The sequence below is a fragment of the Tupaia chinensis genome, unplaced genomic scaffold, assembly GCF_000334495.1.
Source record: "Tupaia chinensis unplaced genomic scaffold, TupChi_1.0 Scaffold000544_1, whole genome shotgun sequence".
NCBI lineage: Eukaryota > Metazoa > Chordata > Mammalia > Scandentia > Tupaiidae > Tupaia > Tupaia belangeri.
Window position 1 is genome coordinate 2629204 of NW_006160056.1, and position 25631 is coordinate 2654834.

A 25631-nucleotide genomic window follows, 5' to 3' on the forward strand; every position below is an offset into this window, starting at 1 on the left:
TAAACAACAGGTGCAAATTACACTTCGATGACATACAAAGCTGCAGTCTCATTTTATTGGGTCGTCGGGAAAGTCAGGGTGCATTTTTGCATAGGAATACATGGAAAACTACGTCATGACTTTCCAGGTGACCTACTAAATGAAAATATAAGATTCACAGTCAAATGATTAATTCTAAACATTTGTGTCAAGGTGAGATCATTATGAATGGTTGTTTTTCCCCTTTAAAACAAAGATGGTCACCATTTTTGTGACAAAAAAAAAAAAAAAGTAATAGGGCAAAGGATCAAGGCCATGTAGTATTTTCCCTGTCATAGTGAAACACTGAAATGTAAGATAATACAAAATCTAAAAGGAAATGTCAAGCTAAAGAGGATTGTGAGATTATCAAAGAAGCAGCTTGGAATATTTAAAAGGCCAGAGACTATGGAGTGAGACAAACCTGGGCAGCTGTTTGCCACAAATTGCTTGAATATCAAAGCCTCGGTTTTCTTATTCACAAACCAGAAAAACAAAGTCAACCTTTCAAATGTGTCCTAAGCTTTTGAAATACATATATATATAGTATATGTAAAATATGTATTACATTACTGGCATCTAATTACTTTAAAGCTATAGTTTTTGAGACTACATGTTTAAAGAAAAGGAAAAAGATATGTGTTAATGCAGGAGGAGAAAGAATAGAAGGTAAAATATATTAGAAGATATCACCATTATACAAAATTAATGTCCACAAATACGTTCATGCATTTAAGAACCAAAATTTCTACTGAAAATAGAAAGAGAACGAGATACAGAGGCTTCTCTCTTTCAAAGAAAGAGTGAGAGAGAGACAGAGGTTTTAAAAGCAAAGTAGAATCCCTGGGAACCAGCAGTTAGCGTAATGGCTATGTCGCTGGACTCCCACGTAGTCGACCGCGGTTCACGTCCTGGACCCGCTGGCTTAAAACTCACGCCGGGCGCGTGTGCATGCGTGCCCAAGATCCCGGGAGGAGAATGGAGGAGAAGGGATTGCGGCGTGACCATCCCCCCAGGGGGGTGATTTCTCGCTTTCTGTCTCTATGTCTCTCTCTGTCTGTCTGGCGAGCGCACGCGCCCTACAGTGAAAATCTCTCCAAAAAAAAAGAAAAAAAAAGCAAAGTAGAATCCTTTATCATTAAATTTCAACAGGGGCTGTAGGTGCACTGGTGCTGTGGCAGCACTACTCTGCAAAACTGGAAGCCGCATGAAAAATGAAGGTTTGGTTCCTGGGTTGACCTTTACACACTGGGTGCACACATGCCCATGATTCTGGCTGGCAGGGAAAGTCTGGAGCAGCGGGTTGTGGTGGGGAGGGTGGCGAACCATGGCATTCCCATCAGTGCTGGCCACAACATATCTCCTGAGGAAATCCAACAGTAATACAGGGTATCTCCCAGCCTGCATCCAAAATTTTATTCTGAATCTAAACATGAGAAAACATTGAGAAATGCCCAGAATAGGGACCTCCAACAAAATAACTGGCCTGGACATCAGAAGTCCATATAGGGCCAGCCCCATGGCCTGGTGGTTAAAGCAGCTGAATCTGACCTGGCCAAACATCCCAGACCCAGGAGCTTGAGAAATATGTGGGCTATGTGCATGTATACCCAAAATCCCCAAAAGAGGGAGAAATGGAGGAGAAGGAATTGCTGAGTGACCAGTCCACCTGTGGGGTGCTTTCTCATTTTCCCTCTGTTTCTCTCCAGTGAGTGCATGCACCCTCTGTCAAGAAAAAAAAAAAAGTCCATATTATGAAAAACAATTAATGGCAAGAGTCTGTTCTAGAGTAAAGAAACACAACTACAAAAACTGTGAGTAGGTCATGTGGATCAACAAGAAACAAACAAAAAATTGAGTCAGTTATTATGTGTGTGCATGTGTTGTGTGTAGAAAATAGGTATGTAGAGGCAGGATGGTGCCTTGGAGGCAAAACATGATAGTCTGTGAGACAGACCTCCCTGGTAAGGTTGCCATTTGCACCTGGAGACCTGTCTGAGTATGTTGAGCATATGTGTGCCCATGGTTTGGGCTGGCTGAAGCTTAGGGTGGCTTGTGTGTCAAGATCTTATGAGGAGTCTTGTGTCTTTGTCTCTGTCTCTGTCTCACTCTGTCTTAATCACTTATGGAATAGATAAATAAAATGGACTAAAAAAAATATATATATATGCAAAAACAGAGCACCAAGGTGGTAAAAATGTTAACAATTAGTCAATCTATGTAAAGGGTAAAGATTTGTGTTCACTATATTCTTCTTTTGACTTTTCTGCCATTCAAAAATTTCTTCCTGTAGTTCAAAATTTTTCAAGTTAGAAAAAATACTAGGGGCCACGTGGTGGTACAGTAATAAAACATGATCTCTTGAAGCTGACCCATATGGAAAGGCTCCAAGTTCCTGTCCAGAGGTCTCCTTGTGTGTGCCCATGACTGAGGGCTGGCTGAGGCTGGAGGTGGATCATGGCATTAAGACCCTGTGCTGTCTCTCTCTCCTACAGTGTTTCTCTCATTCATGCAAAAAAGAAAGAAAAATAATTAAAAAAAAAACAAAAAACTGATCCTAAACATTGAGTTAGATAATCCATGCTGCACATGAGTCTGATCATACTTTCTCTGAGCCACAAGCTGTTGTAGGGAAGAGGAAACAATCAAATTTTCCACAGGGAAAAAATGTTCATTAGAACATACATATGTCTACAAAACTCTGGCTCCAGTGGACTGATGGGATACATCTCAGCCTCTCCTTGGACTACCCCAGACAATCTCTGTGATGAAACAAAGGCCTTCTCATATATTCCATTCTCCTAAAAGAATCCACCTTGGCATATAGATAGAAAACACAGGTACAGAATTAAAAACAAACAAACAAACAAAAAAAAAAAACAATGAATCAACCGAACAAAAATAAAACCCTCTGTCACTGAAACAAAGAAAGAAGGCTCCGCAGTCCTCCAGCACACTGCAGAAGCAGAGTAACTTCTCATTCCTTTCAGTTCCCTCCCAATCTTCGAGGCCTCCAGTTATAGGTTATTTCCATGAACAAGGTGATGATGGATGCATAAGTAAGAAAAGGGAAGTGATGCTGAAAACTGAGAGCATTCCCAGTGCATCAAGGAATTTTACAAATATCTCAAACAACCGCATATGGAATAATCAGACATGTAAAGATTCCAATAAATGGAGGCCAGCTCCGAGCGAGAGCACTCTGCCCTAGAATAGCAGGTAACTGCAACTTGCCAAGAGGGGTGCTGGCAAGCAGCAGAGGCAGAGGACCGGGTTTCCTGCGTTTTACACAGAGAAGGATAGTTCTCATGCATTATTCTTCAGTTATTAGCAGACACTGGGGTTTGCATTAGCAAGAATTTGGAGCTCCAAATTCTGTGCTCACTGGTAAAAGCCAACTGCAGACTTACACAGCTTAAAGGAAGACCCATTTTTTTAACCATAAGCAGAGAAGAGTATAGGGGGAAAACACCCATAGGCATGATGTGAAGCATCCTATTTAATTCTATATGGTCAGGCCTCTTCCAGTTTTTGCAGAACATCTTTCTTAGGAATTTGACATCCTAGTATTCTTTCTGCTAGATTCATACTATTAAGTTATGTGAGATTTTTTAAAAAATTTGAGCAGAGGGAAAGATTATAAAAGAGCTATAGTCAGAATATGTTTTACATTTATTCACAATTTTACAGTTGCCTTAAAGAATATCAATATGCAAGACTCTCATATATCTTCACGCAATTTAATCAATTACAGTAATTCTGTGACTCTGTAAAGAGTTCTTTAAATTACTAAAAGATTATATATGTGTGTGTGTATATATATATATATATAAAATCCCCAAGTGTGAAATGACTACTGAAGGAAATGTTAAGGGTATTATTTCTAAAATAATGTATTAATAGCAATAGACAGAGATGAGAAGGCAAACAGCCAGTGACTTCTGGATCATTAAAGCAAAAGAAAGCTATCTCAGATGAAAAAACTAAATAAGATAATTAAAAATGCACATACCCATCTTTGGTCTGATCCACCACACCACTTAAAAGTTCCACAGTCTTTGGATTAGGCTGGCTCGCTCCAAAAATGTTCAAATATCGAGTGACAAAGTCATCGGGAGACATAAAAAATTCACCATTTTTTTCGATGCTTGCATACTATTTAAAAAAAAGAAAAATGATATTTTATATTTGCAATTGTCAAAAGCATATTATCATGGGATCAATATGTGAAAAGGCCAAACATATTCACAAGATGAAATATCAGATATGATAATACCCTCTTCATGATGACAATTATCTTCCACCACTTCAAAGAATAAACAAAAACACATTAAGTTTGTCAAGTTTTATGTTTATACCAATGGTTCTTGATAGAAGCATTTTTGCCCCACAAAGGATGTTTGGCAATGTCTGGTGACAGTTTTGATTGTCAAAAGTTAGGAGGAGGTGTGCTAGTGCATCAGGTGGGCAGAGGCCAGGTGCTGCTAACAGTGCCACAATGCAAGGAAGACCCCCTGTAACACAGTTTGGCAGCCCAACATGTAATGCAGTTTCGGTTGAAAAACTCTGGCTTACGTAATTCTGGGAGACAAACTATGTCTCTTATTCTTTAGCAAAGTCATACAGTTTCTTTTTAAAGCGGAGTTAATTATGACATCATGGAAGAAAACAATCTAATTCTTTTCCCCAAAACCTGCTTTAAGAGCATCAACAACACAAGAAAAGATGGCAAATAAGGTAAGCTGGAGAGAAAAATTATTAACTGCATGGATTATTGGGAGATCTCATAGAAGCAGGTATTAAGTGCTGGGTTAGCAGTGGCTCCTCCATTCTAGAGCATTATCATACAAAAAATAGCCAATAAGAATTAGGTGGCATCCAATGCTTCTTCAGTGTTCTCCTAGGTCCTGTCTCTTGTATGATACATTCCAGATGAAATAAGAGATAACTTGTTGATCCCTGTGCCATGGAATCCCAGGAGCTGAGATACTCAGAAACAACATGGAGATGAAGGGGTGTACTTATGGAGAAGAGGGCTTATTGATCCAGGAGACAAAGTAGTGACCTGTAGGCTAGGGAGGTAAGGACAATATGGTATATGAATGAGTATAGTTGCGTAATAAGAATCACACTGGTAGCCTTAGTCATAGGTGCAAAGTGAAGTAAAGTGTAATGACAGTGTCTTTCCCCCCTCTGTAACCCCAGAGTTAAGCCTGATTAAAATTGTTTTTTTTTTTTTGTGGGGGAGAGGTTTTTGCTATAGGGCATGTGCGCTCACCAGAAAGAGAGAGAGAGACAGAAAGCGAGAAATCACCCTCCAGGGGGGATGACCACGCCGCAATCCCTTCTCCTCCATCCTCCTCTTGGGATCTTGGGCATGCATGCACATGTGCCCGGCGAGAGTTTAAGCCGCCGGATCTGGGACTTGAACTGTGGTTGACTACATGGGAGTCCAGTGACATAGCCATTATGTTAACTCCTGGTCCCGATTAAAATTGTTTTAAAACGTCACTTATGGCCATTCACAGTGGTGCAGAAATGATGCAATGCTCCATGATACTGAAACCACATAGGAAGGAGGATTCATGTCTCGAGGGGTGCTGTAAACACTGACCATGTGTACATGTGCCTGTGATCCCAGCTGACTGAGGCTTGGGATGGATCCTGGTATAAGGACCCTATTGGGGGTCCTTCCTTCCCTCCCTCCCTGTCTTTGTCTCTCATGGAAGAATTGTATTCTAAGGGAATTTAGTTGTATTCTAAAAAGTCACTTGCTAAGACCAGCAGATGACATGGAGGTCGAGGCAGCCGGATCTCAAATGGCCAACTGCGCAGTTCAATTCCCAGACCTGGAGACTTGAAAAACACACCAGGCGCATGTGCATGCATGCCCAAAATCCTGAGAGGAGAATGGAAAAGAGATTGTGGCATTGTCATCTCCCATAATGGAGGATGGGGGTGATTATCTCACTTTCTCTTTCTCTCCAGAGAGCGCATGTGCCCTACAGTAAACTTAAAAAAAAAAAAAAGTCACTTGTTATTTCTACATTTTAATTCTAATGCAAACTAATCTCTTGCTTAGATTCTTAGTAATAACTTTTAAAGTCTCTCAGGCCTAGGCCACACCTCCTACTATATGCTATTAATGACCTATAGGATTTTTTAATTAACATTTTTTAACACAGTACAATAGAAAGGCTGGAAGATGGCCCAGCAATTCCACTTATTCTTCAGTTAGTATTTAACTCATATTTTGAGCATGAAGAAGAAAAAAACAATATTTTAACTTTCCTAACTAAAGCAAAACGAACCTGAAATTTAAAGGAAAGGTTACTGCTAATTACAGAAATCCTATGATTTAGTTATATCTATGTTTGCTTGTGATCATGAACAAGGAACTTATTTTTAAAACCCAATTTAAATTTTTTCCTAGTAGTAGACATTTAGATTATTTCCATTTGGGGCTATTTTTGAAATAAACCTAAGGTGGCTAGCTTTGTATATACATTTTTCCAAATTCCTGGCAATTTTCGAAGGCTAGACTCCTGGAAGAGAAATGATTGAGTCAAAGGAGAGGAACTTGGAGATTCTTGGTACTTATTACCGCACTGCTCTCCAGAAAAGATTGCACCAATTTACACTCCCACCAACAGTGTGCGAACACGCCCTTCTCCCCTTTTGTCTATCATATTTGTTGCAAATATTTTTTCCAGTAATTTTTTATATTTTTATATAATTGAGCCTGAAGATAGTTTTGTCCTTTTCAATTTCTTCCATTACCGCTTAGCTTAGAAACTAGTCTTTTCTTATCTCAAGACTAAATACTTACCCACAATTTCTCTTAGCTTTTTGAAAATATGTTTGTATTTTACCTGTAATTTTTAGCATATTGGTGCTTTATTTGTGTATGTGGCTTGAGGCAAAGACTCTCCAAATTTAGGGTTTTTCTTTACTTCTCCTCATCATTATTAGTTTTATCCACTTAGTTGTCTCAGGACCACAAGTAAGAATAAGCTATAATATGTATAAGAACATATTAATCTGGGCACAGAAAACACAGTTTTGTTCCATTTTTTGCTTCTCTCTTTCATAATATTTAGGAGGGGTTTTTTGTTTGTTTGTTTTTGCCATAGGGTGTGTGCACTCGCCAGAGACAGATAATGAGAGAAAAAGTGTGAAATCAACTCCAAGGGAAGATGGCCACGCTGCAATCCCTTGTCCTCCATTCTCCTCTTGGGATTTGGGGCACACATGCACACGCACCTGACATGATTTTCAAGCTGCCGGGTCTGACTTGAACAGAAGTAGGTGATGTGGGAATCCAGTACCTTAACCACTGTGCCACCTGCTGGCCTCTTGAGAGTTTTTAATATATTTAAACATATACTTAAAACACAGGAAGGCTTCTAAGATTCCGTTCTTAACTCTTCATGATACTGTCATTACCAAAAACACTAGCACACCTGACGAAGCTAGTAAAAACGGACTTAGAAAAGGAGTCTGTCACTACAGTGCATGCTCCATGATGGTCCTAATTCATCTGCTCACCGTTAGTCATCAAATAAGGATCTATAAACTGTTAATATGCAAAATAGACACATAATCATCCAGTCGCCCACTTTCATCATGAATCATTCACATACTGGGTCTAAGGACAAATTTTCCTTGACCTTTCAAACGACTAGGAAAACTCGTGCACACCAGGTCACAGCATCTGACCAGTCTTGCTCTTTGTGATAGTGATGGAATACGATCTAATTAACAATGTGATTAAGGATTGGGAACTTATTTTTAAAACCCAATTTAAATTTTTTCCTAGTAGTAGACATTTAGATTATTTCCATTTGGGGCTATTTTTGAAATAAACCTAAGGTGGCTAGCTTTGTATATACATTTTTCCAAATTCCTGGCAATTTTCGAAGGCTAGACTCCTGGAAGAGAAATGATTGAGTCAAAGGAGAGGAACTTGGAGATTCTTGGTACTTATTACCGCACTGCTCTCCAGAAAAGATTGCACCAATTTACACTCCCACCAACAGTGTGCGAACACGCCCTTCTCCCCTTTTGTCTATCATATTTGTTGCAAATATTTTTTCCAGTAATTTTTTATATTTTTATATAATTGAGCCTGAAGATAGTTTTGTCCTTTTCAATTTCTTCCATTACCGCTTAGCTTAGAAACTAGTCTTTTCTTATCTCAAGACTAAATACTTACCCACAATTTCTCTTAGCTTTTTGAAAATATGTTTGTATTTTACCTGTAATTTTTAGCATATTGGTGCTTTATTTGTGTATGTGGCTTGAGGCAAAGACTCTCCAAATTTAGGGTTTTTCTTTACTTCTCCTCATCATTATTAGTTTTATCCACTTAGTTGTCTCAGGACCACAAGTAAGAATAAGCTATAATATGTATAAGAACATATTAATCTGGGCACAGAAAACACAGTTTTGTTCCATTTTTTGCTTCTCTCTTTCATAATATTTAGGAGGGGTTTTTTGTTTGTTTGTTTTTGCCATAGGGTGTGTGCACTCGCCAGAGACAGATAATGAGAGAAAAAGTGTGAAATCAACTCCAAGGGAAGATGGCCACGCTGCAATCCCTTGTCCTCCATTCTCCTCTTGGGATTTGGGGCACACATGCACACGCACCTGACATGATTTTCAAGCTGCCGGGTCTGACTTGAACAGAAGTAGGTGATGTGGGAATCCAGTACCTTAACCACTGTGCCACCTGCTGGCCTCTTGAGAGTTTTTAATATATTTAAACATATACTTAAAACACAGGAAGGCTTCTAAGATTCCGTTCTTAACTCTTCATGATACTGTCATTACCAAAAACACTAGCACACCTGACGAAGCTAGTAAAAACGGACTTAGAAAAGGAGTCTGTCACTACAGTGCATGCTCCATGATGGTCCTAATTCATCTGCTCACCGTTAGTCATCAAATAAGGATCTATAAACTGTTAATATGCAAAATAGACACATAATCATCCAGTCGCCCACTTTCATCATGAATCATTCACATACTGGGTCTAAGGGCAAATTTTCCTTGACCTTTCAAACGACTAGGAAAACTTGTGCACACCAGGTCACAGCATCTGACCAGTCTTGCTCTTTGTGATAGTGATGGAATACGATCTAATTAACAATGTGATTAAGGATTGGGTCTTTATGTTATTAGGGAATCACTTTCAATCTTAATAGGTGTTCAACCGCATTATGGCCATTTAGGAATTTGTAATTAATATTCCAAGCTGTAGGATAGAAGTGTGACAGTGAATTATGGTGACGAATAACATTAAAATAAACTAGTAATATATGTGTGTGTGTTATATGTGTGTATAAAAATTAATATGACTGGGACCAGCAGTTAGCGTAATGGCTATGGCACTGGACTCCCACATAGTCGACCATGGTTTGCATCCCGGGCCCGGTGGCTTAGAACTCACGCTGGGCGCGGGTGCGTGCATACCCAAGATCCTGAGAGGAGAATGGAGGAGAAGGGATTGCGGCATGACCATCCTCCCTGGGGGGGGATTTCTTGCTTTCTGTCTCTATGTCTCTCTCTGTCTGGCGAGCGCACGCACCCTATAGCAAAAACCTCTCCAAAAAAAAATTAATATGACTGGGACCAGCAGTTAGCGTAATGGCTATGGCACTGGACTCCCACATAGTCGACCATGGTTTGCATCCCGGGCCCGGTGGCTTAGAACTCACGCTGGGCGCGGGTGCGTGCATACCCAAGATCCTGAGAGGAGAATGGAGGAGAAGGGATTGCGGCATGACCATCCTCCCTGGGGGGGGATTTCTTGCTTTCTGTCTCTATGTCTCTCTCTGTCTGGCGAGCGCACGCACCCTATAGCAAAAACCTCTCCAAAAAAAAAATTAATATGACCAATATTGATATAAAATAGGCAGTAGTTAGGGGGGGTGTTTACTATAATATTACATCTTATGTATGTTTGAATATTATTACAATAAAGAATTAAAACATAATTAAGAATCATAAATGTTCATAAATACATTGCTATTTATCAAAGACATGTAAATTTAAAATTAAGATACAGTTTTTCAATGAATCCTTTAGTAGTAAGGTTCCTTGCTGGTACTGCTGTTTTTTCAATAATAATCTTAGCTGATGACATATGTGAGAAATGTACACTTCCATAATCCCAAAACATACACTGATCTTCATAAAAGGTAGCCTTCCCAGAGCAATCAAAGGCTTCTAAATGTTGTAAACCCATTCTTCAACCCAATGTGACTTCTAGAAATTTGTCATGAGGAAGTAATTCTAGCTATAAGCAAAAATGTAAATAGAAGGGTATTCATTACAGTGCTGTTATGATTTCAAAACAGAAGAGACAATGGAGCATCCAATATAGGGAGTGGTTAAATAAATTACAGGAAAACCACCACTCACTGGAATATTGTGCAGCATTTAAAATGTTGTAGAAATGTATTCAATTATAGAAAAGGTATTCATAATATATCAGGTGAGGGGGAAAATCTGGATACAAAACAGTACTGTTTCTCATATACACAGAGACATATAATCCAAGAGAAAAGAGAGAAATTTCTCAACACACATTTCTTTAAATCAACATGAAGCCACACCAAAAGCATTAGGTAAACAAAAAATCGCATGCTAACATATAGGTTAGAAACCAGACTGACTGTCTAAACTTCAGCTTCCACATCCAGACAAATTGTTACCTGCCACTCATCACAAGAACAGCCTGACTAATAAAACTCAAACGCCTTTGCCAAGCATGTTTCACACCAAGTCCTATCCTACCACACCAGTTGTTAGTACCATCACCCCAGACCCTATGTTCCAGGCTACTCTAAGCTATTAGCTATTTCCCACACACACGGCACTCTTAAAGTTCTTTGCTTTGCTGTTTTCTTCACCTGGAATGGTCTTCCCTTGCCCACAAACCTTCCTCTAGCTTCTCCACCTGGTAAAGGAACTCAAAAGCCTTCAAATGCAGCACCAGCAGTTAGCGTAATGGCTATGTCGCTGAAATCTTATGTAGTCGACCATGGTTTGAGTCCCGGACCTGTGGCTTAAACTCATGCCAGGCGCGTGTGTGTGGGCGCCCAAGATCCCGAGAGGAGAACGGAGGAGAAGGAATTTGGCATGGCCATCCCTCCTGTGTGTGTGGGGGGGGATGATTTCTCGCTTTCTATCTCTCTGTCTCTCTCTTTCTGGCGAGTACATGCACCCTGTAGCAAAAACCTCTCAAAACAAACAAACAAAAAAAAGCCTTCAAATGCTGTAAAGCCACTCTTTAAGCTCCTAATGAGTTATGCATCATCGTACTGTGCTGTGTCTATACTCATCTTCAGGTATGGCTTGGGAGCTCATTCCCTTTCTGTAGGAATACGTAATTAGTGCCACAACACCTTCCTGCTAATTAAAGTGAATAATACTTACCAACCATATCATGGCCTTGTGTTTTTTTAAACTTATTTCCACAGATGGTGGAATATTTAAGGGTAATATTTAAGATGCATATGCATCTTCACATGCCCAACATCTAACACCGTACCTAACATATAGTAGTCAGCTTAAAAAAAAAAAAAAAACACAATGATGGAATTGACTCTAACTCTCCTCCAACACATAAACTACTAAGCACAAAGCGGGCCCATTTTAGTCTTCCAGAAGCTTGGTTCCACTGGCTCTCCTTGGTCTCCAGAGCTGCCAACTCCCCTACTACCAGCACATCTGGTGTGAAGGGTACAACCATGTTCCTTTTCACCTCCCACAGTACAAGAGAATCTACCTAGTTTAACAGGGAGAAGACTAGATACCTGACATGCAATTTTTATTAGGAAGAAAATCAAAGCTGAAAAATGTCAGAGAAAATTAGCAAAGTAGACAGGTTTATAGAACGCTTACTGCTGATCCATACTTAACTAAAAAGCCCAGCCTGGCACAGCCCCCACGGCGCCTCACTTTCCATTCTTCCCCTCACCACAACACTGTCTGTGGTAGATGGTAAACAGCAGGTCCTCAGCATGCTGTGCCAAGGTGGATTTGTGTTGGCTCAATAGTACCCAGACCTGGTGAGGTCACCAGAACCTTTGCCAGACCCACAATCCCTTCCACAAACTAATGATCGCTGTGTTCTTCAGATCTGTCTCCCCTTACTTCATCTCCATGGACTCCAAGTCATGCACGACTCTTACTGAAAAGCCACATACTCCCAGCCAGCCTTAGGGAAGAGGACACTTTCTTATCTTGTCCCAAAAACTCCACCTCAATCTTCAGGCCCACTTACACAAAAATCCCACAAGTGACTCTCCAGAATGCTCCATGGAATCCCTACCTTTCCTGGTCTTAGTATATAGGTTAGAAATAAAATTGACTACCAAAACTTCAACGTCCACATCTAGACAAAATGTTACCTGCCACTCACCACAGTACAGGCCTTCCCGCTATGGAGTACATATAGCAGCTGGCAAAGATATGCCATTCTAGACTAAGATCTTAACCTAGCCTCACCAGCTGCCAGGTGGCCCTGAGAAGCAGACACAGCCTTTATCTTGAGTCCTTCCAATGGGTCACACCATCAGACCAGTGGATATCAAAGTTGCACCATCTACTGAGATACCTTCTAAGTTGTTTCCATTCCCTACTGCAAGGATGCCCCACAATTCTTTCTTATTTAGAAAACTGGAGTAATAGGTCCTGAGTTCAGAGGATGATTAAGAGTTCACTGGATCAAGTTAATGTATTTTGATCCATTTTTCTAGACTCTTTAGCAGTCCACTTAGGTGCTCATCTGCATGTGGTCTTCCAGAATCATATTATTACAGTTTTACAATATGAACTGACATTTATACACATTCTAAAGCTTCTCTTGCTCCCTCTTACCTTACATCCCAGCTTAGGTGGGCCCAAAACGCATAGCAATAGACATTAGTTGAGATAAGAAACACATGCTTTTCTGTTTTCTGGACATGTCTCCTCCAGAACCCTTTTACACCTTAGGAAATTTATACTGTCTTGTCTCTTCCAGGTTAAAAACAAATGTATAGATTCATGCTTTTTAAAAGGTATAATCCAAATCTTACAAATTTATCCTTTTTCCTTACTCTGAAAACTGACCCGATTTCAATCATTTTTTCTTTTGGAGTCTTTCTCTCTTCTCTGTTTGAATTAAACAAATTTAATTAATTTAATTTATCCAATCAGTATCTAATGCAAATCAGGTTTAGACACTTTCACATAAGCTATCTCATAAAATCTTTACAAAAACATTTTGAAATTTTTTTATGAAAATGTTCAAACATGTATGAAGTAAAAAGAAGAGTATAACAAACCCAATATTCCATTTTCCAGTTTTGAAAATTATCATCATACTGCCGATTTATTTCCTATACCCCACCAAAACTGAGTTATTTAAAAGCAAATCTTAGACATCACAATAAATTCTTTGGTGTTTTATCTATACAAGATGAACTCTTGGAACCAGCAGATGGCATAATGGTTACATCTCTGGACTCCATGTAGTCAACCACGATTCAAGTCCCAAATCTGGCAGCTTAAAGTTCACACCAGGCACATGTGTGCATGTGCAAGATCCTGAGAGAAGAATGGAGGAGAAAGGATTATGGCATGGCCATCCCCTCTAGGGAGTGATTTCTCACTTTCTGTTTCTCTGTCTCTGTCTCTCCGGTAAGCATACACACCCTATAGCAAAAATCTCTCTTGAAAATAAGTAAATAAATAAAAGATGGACTTTTTATATTTCCCATAATCAGAATACCATTATTCAGCCTAAAGTCAATCAATAACAATTCCTTAATATCGATATCCTATCAGTGTTCACACTCCCTGATATCTCCGTATTTTATTTACCAGAGGGTGCATGCACCTGAGAGATGGAGAGGGAGAAAGCACCCCTCAACAGGGCATGGTCACACCGCAATTTCCTCTCCTCCATTTCTGCACCCATCCTTTAGGATTTCTGTCACACATGCACATGTGTCTGAAATATTTATCAAGTCACCGGGATTGGGATTCAAACCACACAGTCAGACATGTGGGATCCAGCTCCCTTAACCACTAGGACACAGGACCAGCAATCTATTTTTTTTTTTTAGTAGTAACACATTTTGGTCAGGAAAGCAATACTCATAGAATTAATAACCTTCTCTACCATATTTAGGACACATTAAGTTTTTCATTAGATGCTTTGGTCCTCTCTATGTCACAGCACAGCTGCCTTCTCATGTTTACAAACAGTCTGGTCCACATATATGGTGTTTTTTTTTTTTTTCTCTTTATAAAAGTGGTCTTTTCTTTTTAAACACTTTCATTTCAGTTGAGGAACAGAGAAGCAGTTGGCTGTTTGGGACCTGAGGTAGAGTTTTATTATATTAATCATTCACTGTCCAATATTCCCAAGGAGGTAGTAGTATAAGAAACCAAGGAAATGCACTTATACAGGGTCTCCTGTGCTCCAGTATCTATTAGTGTTATAAAGAGGCCTCTTCACGGGGCACCACAGTGATGATGATGATGACAACTCGATGGCAACAATGGGCTCCTCCTACCAAGAAGAGACAAGGATAGAGCCCTCTATGTGAATGGTTTAAAGCTGTCTCAAGGAGCTTTAAACTTCTTGGGAGAAAAAGCATTACTGTCAAATTGCACAGGTCAATCCGAGAAAGGTAAATGAGTTGCAAGACTAAGTCCCCCAGCAACTCCTTTTCAATACCTAACACCACATGAAATAAAAGAAGTTAAAACACGAACCATGCCATTTACCATTTGCCATTACAAACAACTGCCTACAAGTTTCCAGTACATTTTAAAAAACAGACATGTACAATTTAAGAATTTCTGTCCTAAGTCTTAAGTAAAGATACCTTTTGAGATGTTTAAAATATATATATAACAATGAAATAAAGAGGTATTTGAAAATAATCTTTAAAAATTACAGAACACAAATCAAACCAGAAACAAAATAGATTCCTTCATACTGACCTTCAAAAATATTGTTCTAAGCTCAGCTGGATCTGCTCTCTTGGTTAAAGCCACCTATAAATAAACATGAAAATGTTTATATTATTAGAACAAAGCTGAGAAATCAAGCTAGCAGACTGAAGGAAAATAAACTCCAGGTTAGAAATTAGTGGATTTCATTTTTGTACTTAAAGCACCAAATTGCCCTAGTGTATAAACTACTCCCCAGATTTTAAATTAGACTCCTTATGTGGCTTCTAGAATGATAACATTCTATGCAAGAAACCGGTAGTTAAAGCTCTTAATATCCAGTGTTTAATGTACATCATTTCTAAAAAAGAAGAAAAAAGAAAAGATGAAACAAATTGCGAACACGTGACATTTTTAAATGATACTCCAAGGTAAACCATGCTCTTTCACAGGGGAATATTAAAGTATGACTTGTTTGTTAACTATGCCAGAAAACATATTATAAGAGAAGTCAATGAACTAGATAAATCATATTAACAACCAGAAGGGAATTATTTCCCACGGTTCCACCACAAACAGGCATGTATACCTAGTTACCTGGGCATGCTAAAGAACTTTTCTCCCCAACCTTTAATTTAATAAATCAGAGGTCTCCAAAGGTATGACTATTATTCTCCACATTCTAGAAATACAAAGTGCTGTGGTTAAATTCCAAGAGCAAAATTTGACAGATTAGTTCAAAATAGGTGCTGTGCTTAATTCTCCAGGCCACAAAGTCTAAAAACATCACCAGGGAAAAGGCAAGACAAACTTGAACATGGCTGCCCCAGGCCAACACAAAAGAGCTCTTATGTGGACCCAACAGTGGGCTTATTCAGGGCCTCATCACCCAATCCTGCTGGCAAACACCATCATGAGACTGAATTCTCACCAAGCACAGCGTCACCCCATGATACAGCCAAGGAGGGGGTCCTGGAACCACCCCAATACTGGAGCCATGTCGCTATCCACAGGGAGATTTATGCAAATTGTTCTAAATCCCTTCTGTGTGTTTGCAAAGGCTCTTCTGAGATCTTTGGACAATGGGTTCTCTGTCTCTAAATATGGAACTGCCTGAGCTCTTTGCCCCTACACTGTCAGGAATAATTTTATTAACTAATCGCTAGAATGGGAAAAGTAGTCGTTCTGAAACCAGTTGGTTGGTCACCTTGTTTCCCAAAGCAAGACTGATAACTCTTTTCCTTTCAGCTGAGTACTTATAACCACCAATGTGGTTTTTATTCATGAGAAGTCGTAATCTTTTTTAAAATCCTGAATTAAGTTAGTGTTCTTTGTTGTTTGATAAAGGAAAAAAAAATAGACTGCTAACCAATCTAAGACTAATAATATTGCTAATGAAAATTTTAGGAGAGGATTCCCTCCCGTCAGGTCTCTATTCTGAGAAAGGCGAGACAGGACGAAGAGAAGGTAAAACAGGATGTAAATGCCTTCATCCTCCACCTTAAGAGCAAAGAAATTCCCTCCTCCATGGTAAGGCAACTCTTCCTAGGACAATCCATAAGTGGCATTAAAAAAAAAAAAAGTGGTATCCTGTGTTCTCGGTTGGTTTTCCTTTTACAAGCAAAAGAAATGTGCCACAGAATGAACTATTCTTATCTATCTGAATACTATATCCTTTAAAATCTAATTAATTCATTATGCTAGGTGTTTTGTAAGGCTTTCTCCGAGCAATGCTATTTCAGAGTGAACTTTCCTTGCCCTAAATTCCCACAGAAGGCACTCCTCTGCTAACTGATCCCTAAATATACCTTCACTGCCTCTCCAGAACTATACTTCTGTAAGAGAAAATGACAATGTGCTCACTTAGTAACTTTCCAAGATGGAAAGCACAGGAGAACACCAATGAAAATAACCCACACAGCGACCTCTCATATGTGTGGAATACTTAGATTTCAAAGCATGACTATTATCTCATTGGGTCCTCAGCAAATGTGAGAATCAAACAGAATGGATATTATTGCTGCCATTTTACAAAAAAGAGAACCAATACTCAGGAAGGGCCAATTATTACTCAAAAGTCAGATTAAGTATCAATTAGTGCTTATATTTCTAAGTGTTTTCTGAGCTGAAATCAGATCCCGAAACTCGGTCTTGTACTGTGCTAGTCTTTCCACTGAGCCACACTACACTGGCAGCTTCGAAGCATCCCTTAGTTATGTTAAATGGGAAGATAAGATAGTACATGCCTAGCAATCAAGTTAACATCAGTTTGAAGTGTCTGATGCTGTGATTAAAAACTAGGTGGCTATGTCGCTGGACTCCCACATAGTTACCTATGGTTCAAGTCCCGGACCCAGTGGCTTAAACTCACGCCAGGCACGTGTGCATGCATGTCCAAGATCACGAGAGAATAATGGAGGAGAAGGGATTGCGGCATGTCCAACCCCTCTGTGGCGTGATTTCTCGTTTTCTGTTTCTCTGTCTCTCTCTGTCTTTCTGGCAAGCACACGCACCCTACAACAAAACCTCTCAAAACAAAACAAAATGAAAAATAAAAAATAATGAAACAACAACAAAAAAACCCTAGGCTTTGGTGTTAGATGATAATCCTTTCATGTGGGGCAGGCCTGATCACTTAAACTTACTGGCTATGTAACTTTGAGGCCCTCACCCTGATTTCAACCTCGGTTTCCTCATCTATGAAATGGGAAGTCCTAGATAGGATGCAGGATAGTCCTGAGTTGTTGGAAGGGTAATGTGAAATACCTACATAAAGTGCTTATCACTAAAAAGGCTATCCAGTCAAAACACACAGTAAATGGTATCTATCATTATTGGCATTATTTATCTAAAGGTGTTTATATTCTACCGTGTTTACTCCTAAAAAAAAAAAAATCTAAGTGATGAGCAATTTGGGTCATAAAACTTAGAAGGGAGAGATCAGGAGGAGAGAGGGGCTGGGAGCTCATGGGTCCTCACAAAACCACTGAACAAACACTGTGGTCATTCTCACTCATCATCACCACTGCCATCCTAGCCTCACACAATGCTGCATCTTGAAAGCAGACCCAAAGTTCCAAGTACCACAAGTGGTTAATGAACACTACGGAATTTCCCTGACGCCCACTGAAATTTGTAGTAGTAGATCCTGGGCACATCCTATTTATGCAGAGATAACTATGGTTTCACAGGGGATGGATTCAGAAAAATTACCATCAGCCTCCTGGGCCTCATCTCTGTACTATTTCCATCTATTCCCCATCAGTCAAATCCTGTGTGGCTATTCGGAACTGACTTTCCATTTCTACTTCTACTTCCCATTCTTACCTTCTTGTCTAGGTGTCATATGCAATGAAGAAAGACCTTTTACACAACTTCATCGAAGACAACATAAGGTTGCAGTGACAAGTGCAAGTGTTCTGAAGGTACACTATGAGACACATTCTACTTGGTGGTAAAACCCATACCAAGGAATTCTACAAGTTGGTAAAAAGAAACCACAGAATTGTAGCTATCCTTTGTAAATCAATTCAGAACAGCTGTTCCGCATGCACATTTTACATCACACAAAGTTGGAATTAACCAACTTAGTGTATTCTTGGGCTTTAGAGGATTCATCAAACTTTAAATCATTTCCAGAGGCTGATTTTTACTGTTATATGTATTTTTTTCTCGTATACTAATAGCATGTAAATGTTTACAGATACTATTCTTAGAATCTAATTGACTAATTGTTTTAATCATTAATCTTCTGAATTTGCATTTGTAAAAATATTCCAACATTACGAGCCAGCAGATGATGTGGAGGTTAAGGCACTGGATCCCACATGGCCAGCTGTGCAATTTGAGTCCGTTACTTGGTGGCTTAAAAATCATGCAAGGCACGTGTGTGTGCACGCGTCCAAGCTTGTGCACGTACCCAAACTCTGGAGAAGGGACTGCAGCTTGGCCATCTCCTGAGGGAGGGGTGGTATGATTTCTCACTTTCCTATTCTGTCTCTCTCTAGGGAGCACTACAGAAAAAAAAATAGAGAGAGAGAGAAAAGGAAAAAAAAAACAAAAGGAAAAGAAAAGGAAAGGAAAGGAAAGGAAAGGAAAGGAAAGGAAAGGAAAGGAAAGGAAAGGAAAGGAAAGGAAAAGAAAAAATTCCAACAGAACAAAAAAAAATTTTTAAAGACTTATTTATTTAATTTTACTTATTCATTCATTTATTTTCATTTGACCAGAGAAAGACAGACACATAGAGAGAAGGAAAGTGAGAAAGCGAGCCACTAGTTCCAGAACTTGAACTGTGGTTGGCCATGTGGGAGTGTCCATTCCCTTAGCCACCATGCCACATGCTGGTCCTAGAATAAAACTTTTATCTAGAGTTTTAAATAATGTAATTGGCTTTCAAATACAAAAAGTATATCACTAATAAGGAAAAGGGTTCTTTCCAGATGACTATAAAATATTATTTGCTGGGACCAGCAGTTGGCTTAATGGTTATATCACTGGATTCCCACGTAATCAACCGTGGTTTCAGTCCTGGACCCGGTGGCTTAAATCCACTCAGGACATGTATGCATGCCCCAAATCCCAAGAAGAAACTAAAGGAGAAGGGACTGCAGTGTGGCCATGCCCCCCCTGGCAAGCTCATGTGCCCAATGGCAAAAATACCTCTTGAAAACAACAACAACAAAAATATATATATATACACACACATTATTTGCTATTTAAATGAACAGAATGGAGAATTTTATACTCAATTGGATAGCATTTTACATTAATTCCAAAAGTAAAGGAAAAAAATTAAACAGTGTGTTAGAACAGAAAAAAAAAAAAAACTATACATGAATGTTCACTCCATAACCTAGGGAAAGTCTAACATTATTTAATTTTAGTATGGAAATTTCAATTCAATTCAATGAATCTACATTCCACCAGGGCAAAATCTGAGGATCACTGAATATGTCAAAGTTCTGACAAGATAAACACTAGCTATAATTATGTGACTAAGCCATATATATGTCCCCAAGGTGTGGCACATATAGACACATATACAGTACGGAATACTACTCAGACATCAAAAATATTTGCAAAACATATACAAACAGATACATTCCACTCCCCACCAAAAAAGGAAAAAAAAATATAACAGCATAATTTCCTTAACTGCCTTTTCAAAAAGGGATGGGAGAGAAGGGAAAAATGGCAGTAAGAACCAGAAAGATAACTTACAGAACAAATAAATTCACTTTCATTCTAGTATGAGTTACGGTAACCAAATGCAGGGGGTCATTGAAAACATATTCTTAACATGTAGGCATGTTTTCAAAACTGGCTTTCTTACACTGTAATCAAGGCATAGTTGCAGGCTTATTATTTAACAAATCGTAGCAGTACAGAAATGTGTACTTTACATAGTTGTTAGGTCCATCAGAGGGTCATGGGGAAAAAAATACAAGAAAACCTACATGAAAGATACTAATTGGACTAAAATACAAAGAAAGTCAAAGCTCTCCACTTATACTGGGAAACTCTACAAATATGAGACCCGATTTCCTTGAGGACATCTTATTCCTTGGATCATCCCTAGCTCTGGTGAAGAATAGGAAACTAAGTAGATGCTCCATAAATGCCAATTAAGAAGACAGTCTTCCATGTAAATAAACTTCAGGTATTTACAATAAAAATAGATGTTCAGATTAATGATGTTCAAAGAGTAATACCTGGACCAACAGCAGCAGCAACAACTGGGAACTTTTTAAAATGTACATGCTCACACCCTAGTGGCGTCCACCCTCCTTCTCCTCTATATACCTTCCTGGGCTCAGAGATTGAAAAGCCAAAACTACATTTCCCAGAGTCCCTTGAAGCTTTTTTGTCTGGGTACTTTTAATGAGATGAAATTGGATGAGTTGTGGAAAGCAAAGATTTGGAAAGCAGGGGCCACAGTGCTGCTGTTTTTTGCCAGCAAGTACCATCATTGGGAGGAATGAAAATCAGAAATCCTAGGGTTGGGGACAAACACCTGATGCTTTAACAAGCCCTCCAGGTGACCTTCATGCAGTTAGTTTAAGAACCACAGCTTTAGATAATGTCTGATTCTAATTTATAGATTAGGACTTAGGTTCTTAGCTCCAGTTGCATATTTAAGTTACTCAGGGAACTTTAGGTTTTATCAAAGTCCAAGCTATACTATGTCCATGAACAGATGAGTGGATTGAAAAGAAAGATGAGACATGTACACTATGGAATATCATTCAGCCATAAAAAAAAAATGAGACCCTGACATTTGATAGAAATATGGAAGATATACTGCTAAGCAAAGCAACCCAGACTATAAAAGAGAGGCACTGTATATCCCCACTCCATATATACCAAATGTCTTTACTCTATGGCAGAAACTGAAAAATTGGAAGGTATAAATTCAGGGAGAACAACTATGGATACGAGAGACAATGTGGAAGGAAGGTGGGAAATTGGGGAGAGTGAATGGGATATAATCAAGGGGAGAAAGAAAGAAGCAAAACATTTAAGGGACAAAAAAATGGAAAATTACCTGTTGATGATAATGGGTGCAGTAATATCTTTGACTGGACTAATATACCATGTATTCATTCTGAGAGAACCCATTATGTATGTTGTAATGATATACAGTGATTTAATACAAAAAAGTTAAATTGGGGGACCTGCAGATGTAATGTTTACATCACTGTGCTCCCATGTAGAAGATCACAGTTCAAATCCTGGATCTGGCAACTTAAAACTCATGCTGGTCACATTTGCATGCATGCCCAAGATCCCAAGAGAAAACTGGAGGAGAAGGGCTTCTATCATAGCATGGGGGTGATTTCTTGCTTTCTGTCTCTCTGTCTCTCTTTGTCTCTCTGGCAAGCACACACACCCTAATAACAAAGTCTCTTCTTAAAGTAAAAAAAAAAAAAAAAAAAAAAATTAAATTCAATGAAATTTTAAAAAGAAAAAAGGACCAGCAGATGGCATCATGGTTATGTCGCTAGACTATAGAGTTGACCACAGTTCATGTCCCAAACCTGGCAGCTTAAAACTAATGCTGGACACTTGTGCATGCATGTCCAAAATCCCAGAGGAGACTGGAGGACAAGAGACTGAGGTGTGACCATCCCCCCTGTGTGCTTTCTATCTCTCTCTGTCTCTCCACAAGTGCATGTGCCCTATAGCAAAATTTTCTCTCTAAAAAAAAAAAAGAAAGAAAGAAAGAAAAAGCTAAGTCCAAGCTAAACCAAAGATTTAGCAAATAAGAAACTCCAGAATGGGTGTCTTTTTTATTTTTTGAGAGAGATTTTTGAAATAGGGCATGTGCACTCACCACAGAGACAGAGAGAAACAGAGAGACAGAAAGCAAGAAATCACTCCCCATGCAAATGGCCATGTTTCAATCCCTTCTCCATTCTCCTCCCAAGATTTTGGGCATGCGGGCATGCACACATACACACACACACACACACACACACACGCACACATGTGAGTTTGAAGCTACTGGGTCCAGGACTTGAACCCCGGTAAACTATGTGGTAGTCCAGAGATGTAACCATTTCACCACCTGCTGGTCCCTAGAATGGGTGTCATTAAAGCTCCCAAAAAATTATAATGTGTAAGTCATCAGAGAACTACCCCATTAGAACCCAAGGTTCCAATCTCTCCTGCTACTTTACCAACTGCATAGCATCACCCTTCCTCAACAATACTTCCTCAGTTAGCCTCCCAAACCTGGGAAGTCTGAAGGCCAAGGCAAGCACTGACTTCCACTGAAAATTGTCACAAAATAACTATTTACATTATGAGATGAAAACCAGAAGAGGTAGTTCATCAAAAGCAGGTTATTCTGTGTGCTCACACATATGTATGTGTGTGTATGCAAGCATGAAGTGACAAGCAGGAAAAATAGGAAGGATGTTCCTGCATAGAGTTTTGTACCTAAGGAAATAAGTGTACAAAACACTAAATCCTAATTAAACACAGTCTTGGGTGTGACCTAACAACTTGGAAGCTGGAGTCCATCCTCCTTCTCCTTTATTTTCATGAGCTGCAGAGATTAAAAACTTAAAAACTACATTTGTCAGACTCCCTTGCAGCTATGTGATGAAATTGGATGAGATGTGGAAGGCAAAGATTTGGAAGGCAGGGGCCACATTTCTGCTGAGTGATAGGAGCTTTTATACCAGCAAGTGCCATTGTTGCAAAGAGCCAGTTTTCCTGTGGCAACTTCTTGCCCTCTCATGCAAGAAATACTATTATCTTGAAACGCTCCCCATATAGAATGCTGTGGTCTGACTGCATGAGAGGCCATGCTGCCTTCATGGCCTGCTCTGACTGTGAGGCTCTGGAGGTCATTCCTAAGAACTCAACCACAAGTCTATTTACTCACCTTCTTAAAAATTCTGCAAGCCATTTAATATCTATAATAAATCTCTCTGCTTAAATCAGTAAGAATGGATTCTGTTCTTTCCAAGTGAACTCTGACTGATACAATCAGTAATTGTAAAAGAAAGTTTGGAATTCCCTAAAACCACAGTTACCATTAACTTGAGAGGAAGAAAGAGGTGTCTCGTATTAAGGGAATACTTTTTTTTTTTTGGAGAGATTTTCACTATAGGGCGCGTGCGCTTGCCAGACAGAGAGAGAGAGAGACATAGAGACAGAAAGCGAGAAATCACCCTCCCCCAGGGGGGATGGCCACGCCACAATCCCTTCTCCTCCATTCTCCTCTCGGGATCTTGGGCCTGCACACACATGCACCCGGCGTGAGTTTTAAGCCACCAGGTCCAGGACGCGAACCGCAGTCGACTACGTGGGAGTCCAGCGACTCCCTTGCAGCTATGTGATGAAATTGGATGAGATGTGGAAGGCAAAGATTTGGAAGGCAGGGGCCACATTTCTGCTGAGTGATAGGAGCTTTTATACCAGCAAGTGCCATTGTTGCAAAGAGCCAGTTTTCCTGTGGCAACTTCTTGCCCTCTCATGCAAGAAATACTATTATCTTGAAACGCTCCCCATATAGAATGCTGTGGTCTGACTGCATGAGAGGCCATGCTGCCTTCATGGCCTGCTCTGACTGTGAGGCTCTGGAGGTCATTCCTAAGAACTCAACCACAAGTCTATTTACTCACCTTCTTAAAAATTCTGCAAGCCATTTAATATCTATAATAAATCTCTCTGCTTAAATCAGTAAGAATGGATTCTGTTCTTTCCAAGTGAACTCTGACTGATACAATCAGTAATTGTAAAAGAAAGTTTGGAATTCCCTAAAACCACAGTTACCATTAACTTGAGAGGAAGAAAGAGGTGTCTCGTATTAAGGGAATACTTTTTTTTTTGGAGAGATTTTCACCATAGGGCGCGTGCGCTTGCCAGACAGAGAGAGAGAGAGACATAGAGACAGAAAGCGAGAAATCACCCTCCCCCAGGGGGGATGGCCACGCCACAATCCCTTCTCCTCCATTCTCCTCTCGGGATCTTGGGCCTGCACACACATGCACCCGGCGTGAGTTTTAAGCCACCAGGTCCAGGACGCGAACCGCAGTCGACTACGTGGGAGTCCAGCGACACAGCCATCATGCCAACTGCTGGTTCCCAAGGGAACACTTTTTCATTGAAACCAGAGTCACTCATCTCTCATTTTACAATTTCCCTAAGTTCTAACACGTGAAGAACCGTCATTGAGAAAAACGTTACTGCAGTATAAATTAGTGTACAGACAAGATACCATGGGAAACATTCTTTAAACCACAACATTTCTATGTATCAACCCTTAAAAGCTCCTATCATTCAACAGAAGATTTACAAAACATCAGATATTGCAAATGTCAACCCACTACACGATTACAGACAGGTCATTCAGGGGTACTGGTGATGTTTGTCAGAAGGATTCAGCAGGTTGTGACATATGATGAACTTAAATTTAACTCTGCTCTCATGTAAACAAACATTAAACAACTAGAAAGCCATCATCATTAAAATTCTGGTGTTAAGAAGCAAAGTGTAACAGCTGAGAAAAAATGGTGATATTTTAACTGTGGGTTTTATTATGACAAAAAAGCTTTAAGCATACTAGATTTAGATTTTACTATTATTATTAAGCTATAGTTAACATTCCAGCAAATGTTCCCAAGAGTGAAAAATTGATAAGAGACAGTATGAATCTCTTCTGAAATAGATTTTGTTTTTATTTTCAATTCCTTATAAAGACAGTAAAAGATGGTTGCTCACACTGACATAAGCAGACATCAGAAGCTTTAGAGCTTCAGTTTCTCCATCTATAAAATGGTCAGAATGATAATAAAGACTATCTTGTCTATTTCATAAAGCTATCCAACAACCAATAAGAATCAAGAAAAAGTGTTTCATCATTCCTAAAGTGATGAATAATGTCAGTAGTGACTCTTTGGAGTTGGATTCTTTTCTATTTAAAGCAACCTGATAAGGCTATGTGATATTTGCAATGCCAAAAATGAATAAAAGGCAAGAAGGTTCAATATATTGATCATAGAAATAACAAAAAAAGACAAGCTAAGAAGTAAAGGTTCATTAAAATACTACTGGATGATCGTAGTCTTGTTAAGAAGGCTGGAGATGGGAACCAGCAGTTAGCGTAATGGCTATGTCACTGGACTCCCACGTAGTCGACCGCGGTT

At 39.4% G+C, this 25631-nt stretch overlaps 1 protein-coding gene across 2 annotated transcripts in view; it reads right to left on the reverse strand.

The window, feature by feature from the left end:
* SLC25A13 (solute carrier family 25 member 13) overlaps positions 1 to 25631 on the reverse strand; it is a 225507-nt gene that overhangs the window by 180885 nt on the left and 18991 nt on the right. For both annotated transcript variants that reach the window (XM_006157502.3, XM_006157501.3), the window contains exons 2-3: positions 15025 to 15078; positions 4031 to 4173 (exon numbers count right to left, since the gene is read on the reverse strand). In XM_006157502.3, the coding sequence (XP_006157564.1) occupies positions 4031 to 4173; positions 15025 to 15078 (197 nt within the window). The remainder of the gene's footprint in view (positions 1 to 4030; positions 4174 to 15024; positions 15079 to 25631) is intronic.